The 11,329-nt window shown below is 35.6% G+C and overlaps 1 protein-coding gene across 2 annotated transcripts; it reads right to left on the bottom strand.

The window, feature by feature from the left end:
* Positions 1 to 1,576: 1,576 nt before the first annotated feature.
* Positions 1,577 to 9,829, bottom strand: LOC133675979 (serine protease SPPA, chloroplastic). Of its 2 annotated transcripts, XM_062097559.1 has the most exons (13): positions 9,268 to 9,825; positions 9,012 to 9,195; positions 8,793 to 8,930; positions 8,252 to 8,422; positions 8,006 to 8,109; positions 7,186 to 7,253; positions 6,310 to 6,476; positions 5,562 to 5,631; positions 3,683 to 3,837; positions 3,286 to 3,391; positions 2,931 to 3,018; positions 2,684 to 2,827; positions 1,577 to 2,166 (listed from the first exon to the last, which is right to left on the bottom strand). In XM_062097559.1, exons 1-13 carry the CDS (start codon positions 9,721 to 9,723, stop codon positions 1,936 to 1,938), a joined length of 2,082 nt encoding a protein of 693 aa, XP_061953543.1. In that variant the 5' UTR covers positions 9,724 to 9,825; the 3' UTR covers positions 1,577 to 1,935. The 2 variants fall into 2 exon arrangements, with proteins under 2 accessions (XP_061953543.1, XP_061953544.1); XM_062097560.1 differs by lacking the exon at positions 1,577 to 2,166 and having other exon boundaries at positions 2,708 to 2,848; positions 9,268 to 9,829.
* Positions 9,830 to 11,329: the final 1,500 nt, after the last annotated feature.

The raw sequence follows: 11,329 nt of genomic DNA, 5'->3' as shown, positions 1-11,329 counted from the left end.
ATGGTACAAGACTGGTTACGCAAAAAGAAAGATGTTATCACCCCTTAAGCGTCCTACTTAAGGCAGGTTATATTGCTGGTTTTGTCTAAAATTGCTAAGAATTTGTTCTCCTTTTCCCCCTTTTTTGTTCTTCCTTTTATGTTCCTAACTCTGGCGTCAGTGAACAATTCCTACAAATATTTCCAACTCTAGCGTTGGTAAATATCGCACAAATTCAAAAAATACGATACTCTTGACTCTAGCGTCAGTGAATATTTTCACAAAAAATGAATTTGAAGAAGAAATTTTCTATGTTATTTTTTTCTTGTTTATCCTTTATTATTATTTACCTTTTTTAGATGGAAATAAAAAAAAACATTGCACGACATATTTGCATTTAACAGTAATAGTCCACAGATTAAGCACATCTACAAAAAATACAAACACAAAGAAAAAAATAAAACAAAGTGCGAGGGGCCCACAAATAAATTAACGAAGGCTCTAAATATTTTTGGAATTTTCTGTTATGGAAAAGGAGTTCGTTTGGTCAAAATCAAATTAGAATGGACATAAAAATTATGGTCAAGGCATAAAGGTGTGTTTTGCCAAGCACACCCTTAGCAAACACAATTTGAGTTAGCTAGGCCTAAAGCCCAAACTTGGCCCACTCTTTTTTTCTTTTTAGGGATGGATCTAGCCTAGCCATGCGTGAATGGTTCACGTATGTATGCAACAGTAACCAGTTAATTATTTTAGCAAGGAAGGAAGGAAACTTATCTAGGCGTGCGGCTGCTAGAGGCAAAGTCGAGGGAGAATGGGCTTAAAAAAAGTGGTTTGGAGGGGGGGGTGGCGGCTAGTATAGGGTTCGTCGCCCCCTTCATTTTTTATGTTTCTCTCTTTTAGGGTTTCTGGTAATAGCCTCCTCTTGAGGTCTCTTCTTTTAGGGTTTCTCTCCCCTTCTTTTGTATACATTAAGATCTGTATTTATAGTGCAAGAGTCCCTTCGCGTGTGAGAAACCAAGTTTCAATCAAACTCATTCTCTTCTTTGAAGTTTGAATTTGATTAAAAATCAAATTTGAAAGCAGATAACTATCATTATCTTGAAGATAGAAATTATCTTGAAGATAAAAATAGAATGACAAAAGCACATTATAGTCCTTAATTTTCATGCAAGTTCACAAATCACACTTTTCATCGAAATAAATATCTGATCTTTTAATTTTACATTTTAAACCCTGTAAAAATTAAATTAAAAACCAATGGGTTAAAATTAGGTTTCAACAGTATGAATAGCTTTAAGATTGATTAGCGCAACAAGTAATATCTTCCACATTTTAAGACTTAAGTAAATATATCAAGATTTCAATAATAATAATAATAATAACAAGATTTAGGGACCTAATTACAGAGTCATAAGATTTAGATATCAAATTGTATTTTAAAAGTCTAACGGGTCCAAGTTATGATTTGTCATTGTTCACTTTCAAAATTTAAAATGTATATATAAACAACACATGCCATGGTTCTGCATAACTAGCACCATGAAAGCAAGGGAATAATAAATGTTGATCCCTGTGGAAATAATAACACGTGATGTGTTGGAAGCTCTGATCTTTGATTCTTCTATAACCTGAACATGTAAATAAGTTCTTTACATTTGACCCTGGGGAGAAAAAGCAAAAGATACAGCGGACCTCTTCACTGCTAATCCTACCGAGATAGGCCTCTTGTATCTTTGGAAATCATTTGTTTCTCTCAAGACATCTGCTGATCCAAACCACCAAAACAGAGACGAGTTGGATGATCCCAATTTTACAAGAATCTGTAAACCAATATTTTATAAAAGGACCAGCTATCCTTCAATCACCAGACCATTTATAGAAACATGGTAATGATCAACTGTAAGGTAAATTCAGGGAGTGGGGGGGAATCAAGATGAAGGTAGAGATGTAGGGTCAGAGAGAACCAAGGTAATCTTTTATCAAAGTTAAGATGGGATTGTCATAAGAAGCCTCCTCCAGTCCCTGGAATAGAATACCATCCATCCGGGCTTGAACTCCTTTGGAAAATGCCAAGTCTTGTAGCAATTCTTTTAAGGTTCTTTCTGCACCAACCACCGAACTTCCTATGCCACTTAGGATCTCTGGTAGCGTAGGAGATGGTCTTGATAGTTCAACCAGCATTACCTACACAACGCAAGCTATAGAGTCAGGTTGGATCTTACTTAAGATACCAAAACATGCCCAGTATCTATTAGTCACATATGATCTAATTTCTTACAATAAAATAACCGAACAAAAAGTAAAACAACTGCTAGTTGCACATTTCTTCTAGTTAACAAGACCTCCTAGACCTTTACCAAAGACATTTTCATGACTAGCCTTGATAATATGTCCTAATACTCAATTGCTTGCTGTTTAAGAATCCATTTGAGAGACGAGTATTGCATTATGCTGTACTCTACTGATTGTATGTAAAGTATTTTCTGAGATAGGGCTGTCAAGTAGACCTCATTTGTATTAAGCCCTGTGTCGGTGGCCTAAAATTCATGACACTAGGCTGACAGGCAAAAGTTTTTGACATCATGGAGAATCTCATTGAGATCTTGTGGTAATCAATTTGAAGCTAGTTAGTTCTCTTTCAATATGTGCTAACCAACACAGGGATCCATCCTAACAACAAAAGTAAAAAATTCAGACTAACCTGTCTGTCCTGGGGTATATTGGCCTTCTGTTTTGCTATAGCAACAGCACGAGAAAACCCACCAATTGCATCCACTAAACCTCGCGAAGCTGCATCTTGACCTGTCCAGACTCTGCCTTGTGCAACCTCTTCCATCTTATCCACCTGGCAGCACATTTGTCATTCCTTTTAATTAGGCATTCTTCTTTGTATCTTTTTTTTCTAGGAACTATATTTCATCTAAACCAAACATTAAAATCAAACATACTGGCATTGATCTTGAAAATGCTGCCTTATCTCGAAATTGCTCATAAGCATTCTGAGCAGACTTGGCAAAAAGTTCTGCTTCATCTGGCCTGTAGAAACCAACAATAGTTAAGTTTTCTTCAAATACCACAAAATGAAATGACAAGCCAGCAGGTAGTGGAGACACAATTCTGTGAGCTTCTCCGGAAAAAAGAAGCCTTTGAGGTATCATATGCCAGCAAGGCATAAGGTTGAAAACAGCTGTTTAAACAACGCCTGTTATCTCAGATCTAGTCTTAACCAAGTTTCAGAGACATCCAATTGTGTTTTTAAAGGACTCATACCACAATCGTTATGACAAGGACACAAGCTCTCACCTTAAAGGTCGCTGATCTGCTGCAAGGAGCTCAGCATATTTACCCCTTGATATGATCTCCTTGTTGAAGCCAATTTTCTCATACAGTTTACCAAGACTAAACTTCCCTGCAAGCAACAATTTCAATGAACTAAGACCAACAGAAAGATCCAAAAGAATGCCCAATCTCAATGCTGAAGTTAAATTGACCCAACCAGCTTAGATATATATATTTTTTTTTACTTTAACACAATGCATAAGACATTAGTAAAGATACGAATGAAACCCAAAAGAATGTATAAAGGAATGTGTGATTCAAACCAACCTCATCATTTTGCAAGGATAGCTTCTATATATATATATATATATATATATGAGAGAGAGAGAGAGAGAGAGAGAGAGAGAGAGCTCCAATTGACCTGTAACAACTCCAATTGACCCAGTTAAGGTCAAATTTTCTGCAACAATGGTATCTGCGGCCATTGCCATATAGTATCCTCCACTTGCTGCTACATCAGACATTGATGCAATCACAGGTTTTGATTCAGCCAGAAGTCTGATTTCCCTCCACATTCTGTACACAAAGAACATCAAATTAAGAAGTTTTCATTGTTGGTTTTCAAATTTTTTTTCCTTCTATCCTGACACAACGAAAGGACATGACAAACTATTACATCCATAATATCTATCCACAGATGATTCATATTGGCTAAAATAAACAAGTTGCCCTGTATCTTGACATGCCTAACAACAAAAGATTCGCCTCAAATAGTCTACAGGAAAATTTCTCCGCTCTGCCAACAATGACACATGGCAATCCAATACCACACAAGCTGATAGAAATGCATTTAAGAATTTCTGATTGTGCTAAAACCATGCTTAGTTGCCACATTGGGCATCTGGAGCGTCCCTCTTATGCTTATTCAGCTATATTCCAATACACAGCAGATAAACTAAACATATATGTTCCTTGTCTTTGTTCACTTGTACTAGTCTTTACTGTTGACTGAAGGGATGCGAGTGTAAGACTCATTCTGTCATTAATGTTTTCCTGAAGGGACAAAAGGAGCACTTCCAAGGGAAAAGAAATAAAGAATCCCCTGTTAGCATGACTTCGTACGCTGACATCATGAAACGTTGTAAGTTCCTTCCCACAAGATTAGCATCTAAACAAAAGCCCTTCACCCAACCTGCAACATAAGCATCTCAACAACTCCTTGACCTGGTTTGAAGACATGCTGTAGGAGGTATTTTGGGAAATACAGATTGGTAGCCTGTACTGGTGAAATAGATGCATGAATGTGATGAAAAGACCTTATGTTTAGAGGCCTTTTAGGGGGTATTTTGCACAGGAATGGAGAGATGCGTAAGAAAAAAGTATGGTAGCTATGGAATCACTAATACATTCACATGCTCAATTCCCTTCTACCCTCGGAATTACATGCATTGGAACGTCTATCACAACGTTGCGCCTATGAAGGAAACATTTCTGTGGATGCCTACTTATTGAGCCATGACATATTCTATTTCTCATTATTCCAAATTTTTTAAATAAGTTTTTTGGGCCTTCTAGCCATATCTGATACTTCTTGTATATTCCTGGATACATATCAAAAACATAATAAATTTTAAGATATATGTTTTCGATATAAATGAAAAGGGAATTGTCATGCATAAACAGTGTGCCAAGATATGCCCGTCAAACAGGGATTGTCCAGTTAATTGCACATAAAACTTGATAACTCCAACAGCACAGAAATTCTTTAGATATTGTTTTAGAATGTGTTATGGCCCAGTGGTTTTCTTGGATACTGGGAGGGAGAGAGACAGAAAAGCCTAATGCTTTGCTATGCATGTCATGATCTAGTGATTTTGGATGGAGGGAACTACCAAAATCTTTAAAATAAAAATCCACTCAGCTCCTTTGGCAGAGGGATTTGTGAGGATTCTTTAAGATGTCTGTTACTAAAGTTTGCAGAGGAGATCTTTACATGACACCTGAAGATATTGTATTTGAGAATCATACTAGTATGGAGTTTCCGTATTGTTCCCCATCTCTTTCTTCATAAAATTTCTTCTTCGATCAAAAGAAGAGATACCAAAACAGTCTACAAGGATTTGTACATGCATCTAATGCTTAGAATATAACCAAAAGAAAATTAATCATACTTGCACCAGAAACATTTTTTATCATATCACTGAGAAAGCTTATGTGGAACTTTATAACAACTTTCCTCCCGCTGAAGGTGATACATATCAGCTTAGCACATATTGTACGTATAAAATAGCAAAACTTACAAATCAGATGCGAGGGCATCACCTCCAGGGCTGTCAATTCGGATGATAGCAGCTTTATATTTTTTCGACTCTAGGAATTGAAAAAAAAAAAAAAAAAAACATCAAAAAGGAAGAGAGAAAAACAGCAGTCACTGTACAGAAAATTTTGTACAATTGAAAATCCAAAATGCTGATAACTAATCAGGCAAACTAACAGTACAGTATGTTATCTTCTTTTCTTCTTTTATTTTTATTTGTACTGAAACTTTTGTGAATAATTACAAGGAAATATTGGTTTATTAGCAAATCCTTAGTAGACACAACTAACTGGTCTTGTAGCTTCACTGTTTGTGATTCTTCCTGCATACCTAAACATGCTAACTGCAAACATGATGGTTTTCCACGGAGAGTATAAACATAGAACAGTTCAGCCCCTGTAATGCTGATGCAAAACATGCAGATCTAACATCATTTCATCACATTATGTCTTAATCAAGGAAAGGATGGGAAGTTGATGCAAATGTCTCCAAAAATATCCAAGATACCATGAAAAATGAGAACATCGTGGCTAATTCTGAGAATTGCCCACAGGAGGAAAGAAGAGAATAGCTGCTGTGTTAAAGAATATGGTCCAGCTATATAGCATAAATTTATTTATATTTTTATTATTTTGAAATATGAAGGTTACAACACCCTGGAATGCACATTGACAAGAAAAAAAGAAAAATGAATTATGTATTGGATTATGGGCTTGTTGGGTTAGGTATACCTCTTGCCTGACGAATCTTCTCAATGAGCTGTTCCCCGATGATACCAGAACCAGATAAGCTTAATGGACTCTTCACACGACTGATGCTCCCAGAGGCTCTGATAATGGCTATTAGGTCTTTGCCTCCTGTTAAACCAAGAGTCCAGTTCCTAACCCGCGAGTATTTGCTGCAGTTACAAAGGAAATGGGAGCTCTTATATGAGTTTGGCAGGTACTTTCAACTTGCAAGAGTTGACATCAGTAGGATTGATAGGAAGCCACGTGAAAGATCACTTTAAGAAGAAAAGAACATGGTAGTACTACTGAAGAGAAACAGCAGAGCTACAACGTGCACATGCTAAGAGATTTCTGAAATGGGAACTGCAAGTAACAACAGGTATCTAACAATCCTGAAAGAGAAGTTTCCAATGTAGAAGAGTGCATACACCTGAAATATTTCACCGAGAAAATGCAAACATTTATATGACTATAAACTGCATCTCAAAAGAATATTTGCATGGTATAAATGGCACTACAGAACATGTAGTTCCTCAACTTTTATATGCATAAATCTTGTGAACTGTTCAAGCTTATGCAACAAAATGTTTTGATAAGAGTTTCCTTGAAATGTAAGGATCTATATCAGCCGGACAATAGAGTAAGGCTTTTTCCCCTGAATGTAAAATGAACAAAAAAATTTTTGTAAAAGCTGAGCTAACATGACTCAAACCAACCCAAAGTTGGACCAATAATTTGATGTTAAAATCATATAAACTGTGATTGGGATAAGAGGATTGTCTAGTTGATAGAATTTCATAGAAAGAAAAAAAGGAAGACAATGTAATCCAGAAGATGCATGTTTTGCGGTACTAAAGTTGTCGATAAGAAGTTGATTACCTGTAATCAACCATAGGAAGAACTTTATCCTTTTGCACTCCAACTTTCTCTTTCAACATTGAGATAACCTGTGCATGATTCGTGTATTACTAAGACAGCATCAAAATCCTATGCATGATTCGTGTATTACTAAGACAGCATCAAAATCCTATGCATGATTCGTGTATTACTAAGACAGCATCAAAATCCTGTGCATGATTCGTGTATTACCAAGACAGCATCAAAATTCCATCACATAAATATACCCACCCTGCAACATTTTTCTCACTAAATAAGTTTAGTAAGAAATTTAGAATGCCTTAGATGCCCTTCATTTTTGTTTACTTAGAAGTTGTGTATGGTAAACATATTTCAAGGAGCAACCTCTGGTGTCATTCATAGAAACAGGAATTAATGAACATTTATTAAGAATTTTGGACTGGAGTTCTTTGTTTTTTCAATTGTAGGCAAGACTACCCCGAAGTGTAGCACCAAAGAGCATCCAGAAATAGGGAGACTGAGTCCTGAGCAGGCCAACACAGAGATAATAAGTATGCTCTTAAATGACTTGCATGCCGGTTGTGTGTTTGAGCAAATTTCTTTCCCGAGAGGGGTCAAATGTAACAAGAACACGCTCCTTTTCCTTTGGCGATCACAAACGAACTTTAATACTATTATGGACGAAAAGAGAGAATCACTGAGCCTCCCAGAAGAAAAGGGCTGTATCACCCTACCAAGTATATATGAATTTGCAGTGATGCAAAGATTTAGCAGGAACCGATTCTTTTGAATGTACTTGTCCCAAATTTGAGAAAACAGCAAAAAAGGATGAAGTCTATACCTCGTCATCATAGTGCATGTTTGTTATCAAGCCCTCTTCTTTCAGCCTTTCTACCTTATAGACACCTTCATTAATGAAGTTCTTCATGTCTTCTATTTTCTTTCCTGACACAAAGTTTGCAGAAGCCCATAAATTTATAGTTAGAACCATAAAATTGAGCCCAAAGATTGGAACCAAGGCTTAGTACTGTATATTTGAATTAATACAACAAGTCTAACCCGAAGATTAAACAAAAAAAAAAAAAACCTTTTGTCGAAGAAACTTTATCGAGCCAATTCCCATAGATGTTATCAAGAATTGCAGTCAGCATCTCACAATTTTCTTTAGACATACTTTTTCGAGTAAGTTGATCCCCGGCACTTTTATATTTACCAATCCGTTGTACATCTGGTTGAATTCCTACCTTCTCAAAAACACCTGCAAAAGAAGAGTATAAATTTAGAACCAAAGACATTGATTGTATAAATGGCAAAAAAAATTTCACATAATGGCAAAAAATTTAAAAGTACTTCTCTACATATAATTATCACAGGGTTAATGACATTGTTGGTCCCTTTACTTTTGACATTTTCACCCAGTCCCTCTCAATTCCTTTTCTAAGCTAATGTGCCCCCACTTACCATCATTCACAGTGTTGTTCTTGTTCATTGCCATTGAAAGTGGAAGCACAATATGGAAGAACTCTACTATGCAAAAGTGTATTATTTAATAATTTTTTGTTAATTTATTTATTTATTTCCAATTTCACAACAAAGTAAATTGGTATAGAGAAATTAAGTTCACAAACCTGCAAGAAAAGCTGCTTGAACAGTGAAACCATAAAAAGAAAAATAAGCAGTGGGTGGGAGATAAAGGTCGTCACAGGCAGAGGCAAGATAATACTCTTTCTCCCTACAAGCAGGGAGGTAGGCAACAACGAATTTCCCTACAAATATAACAAAAGGGGTGTGTTAATTGGAATGTATATTTCAAAGGGATTTAGGAAGCAGTCGAGAAATGAAATGACCTGATTTCTTGAAATTGAAAACGTGTCTTCGGATTTCCTCAACTTTAGCCCACCCACAATTCAACCCATCTATATGAAGATAAATACCCGAAATCCGAGGATCATAAGCTGCTTTTATAAAATTCTCACAAATTTGAGGCAATGACAATCCTGAAGAGAAACGGCTCTTTAGCTGATCAGATATCTGTAACCACAACCAACAAACATAAGAAAGCAATAAGCATTCCTCGTCGCTTATAGTAAACTAAATTAATACCTGGCCCCGTAATTTCATTGTCAAAACGCTTCCTTTGCGAACGCGTTCCCAAGGGAAAGCAATAAGCATTTTAAGCTTAACAAGAAAACGATTCCAAGCTCCAATTTCCTGGAAATCAAACTCTCCACTTGGATAATCCTCATCGCTTTTCTTAACATGAAAAGATTCCTTCTTCTCTTCTTCTTGTTCGGTTTTGGAATCATCAGAATCAAAAGCGCGGACAGAGAAGGTTCTGCAGCGAAATGAAGAGGAAGGGGATAGGAAAGAGGAGGATAGAGTGGCTTTTCGGAAGAGAGCGAGAGAGGAGGAGAGATTAGGAGGTTTTTTGGAGAGAATTGAAGCGCGGAGGAGTGTGGTGGCACCGGCACGGTGGTGGAGGATTGGAGCTGTAGTGAAGTGAAAAGGAGGAGGAGGAAGAGGAGGAGAAGAGTGGAGTAGTAGTAGTAATTTTGACATTCCTTTTTTTTTTCCTCTCTCACTTCTTAATTTCTTACGGATTGACTGACCACCGCCTCCTCCATTTTCTTCTTCTTCTTGCTCATATGATATAGAACGAAGGAAAAGGATGACAAGGTGATGTTTCGTCCACGTAGAAACGCTTTAGCGCATGACGTGTCATGGTTGTAAGATTACGTGTTGTTCAAGTACACTTGGAAACTCCATCAACAATACTTTTGTGTCTTCCTCCGGATTATCTTTGTCATGGATGAAGACATGCCAGAAAAAAAAAACCAAACATCGTTCAAAAAGGGAAGTTAAATGGTAAATTTATTACTACCTCAGCATTGTGGAATTGAAGACCATGTAAAAAGAAATTATTTCACAGATAAAATTCAAAATTTAAAGTACAAAATTATAGAAAGAAAATTAATAAGTTAATAGGTTCTGATAAATGTAATGAGATGGAAAGTTTTAACAGAACAAAAATGAAAAATATTATACTAAAAACTATAAATAAAAAATATTATACTAAAAACTATAAATAATAATTTTTGGTATTTAGATAATAGTTGTTCTATAAATATATTAGGAAATAAAAGTCAATTTGAAAGTTTAAGTGATCTTTGAAGATAGAAGCATAGTTACCATTGAAGGTAAAGAAAATATTGAAATTCCTGGTTTACTTATGTTTTATAATGTTTGTTTGTGAATGACCTTAAAGCTAATCTACTAAGTATATAAGCTAATTTTATAATGAGAATTATAATGTGTTAAGGATGAATGAAACATCTACAATTGTGTTGGTAAATGGATCATGAAAGGTACCATAATTTCCAACAATTCTTATGGAATTTCTACCTTTACTACCTTAGGATGTCACAAGGCAACATTGGATGATATTGATCTTTGGCATTAACACCTTGGGTATGTCAATTTTAGAGATTTGTCAAAATTTTCTAAAAAAAAAGTTGTACAAGGACCACTAAATATGCAAACAATCAAGACAATGGTACGTGGAGCATGTCAAAAAGAAAAACAAACTAAAGCTCAACATAAAAAGATAACTGACATTTTGACATCAAGACCACTTGAATTATTGCACATGGATCTAATGGGTCCAACTTAAACCGATAGTATTGGTGGAAAGAAGTATATCATGATCATCATAAATGATTATTCAAGATATATTTGGGTTATACTGTTAAGAGATAAATCTGAATCTTTTGATTTTGTAAGGAAATTGTTCAGAAGATTGCAAACATAAAAAGATTTTTCTATCTCTAAAATATATAGTGATCATGGGAAAGAATTTGAAAATACTATTTTTTTTCATCTTTTTATAATGAATAATAGGATATACATCAAGAATTTTCTTCTCCAATTACTCTTCAATAAAATGGTGTAGTTGAGAGGAAGAATAAAGTTGTACAAAAAATGGTTCGAACAATACTAAATGGTAAAAAAGTTGTAATGCACTTACGGGGGAAAGTTATCAACACAACTGTCCATATTTTAAATTGTGTTGTATTTAGAATAGGTACAAAACTCACCTCTTATGAGTCGTGGAATCATAAGAAACTAGAGGTGAGCACAAAAACCGAGAAAATCGGAAAAAAATAAC

Source organism: Populus nigra, chromosome 16 (genome assembly GCF_951802175.1).
Source record: "Populus nigra chromosome 16, ddPopNigr1.1, whole genome shotgun sequence".
NCBI classification, from domain to species: Eukaryota; Viridiplantae; Streptophyta; class Magnoliopsida; order Malpighiales; family Salicaceae; genus Populus; species Populus nigra.
Note: the sequence above shows the minus strand (reverse complement) of the source record. Positions and strands in the feature narration are given on the sequence as shown.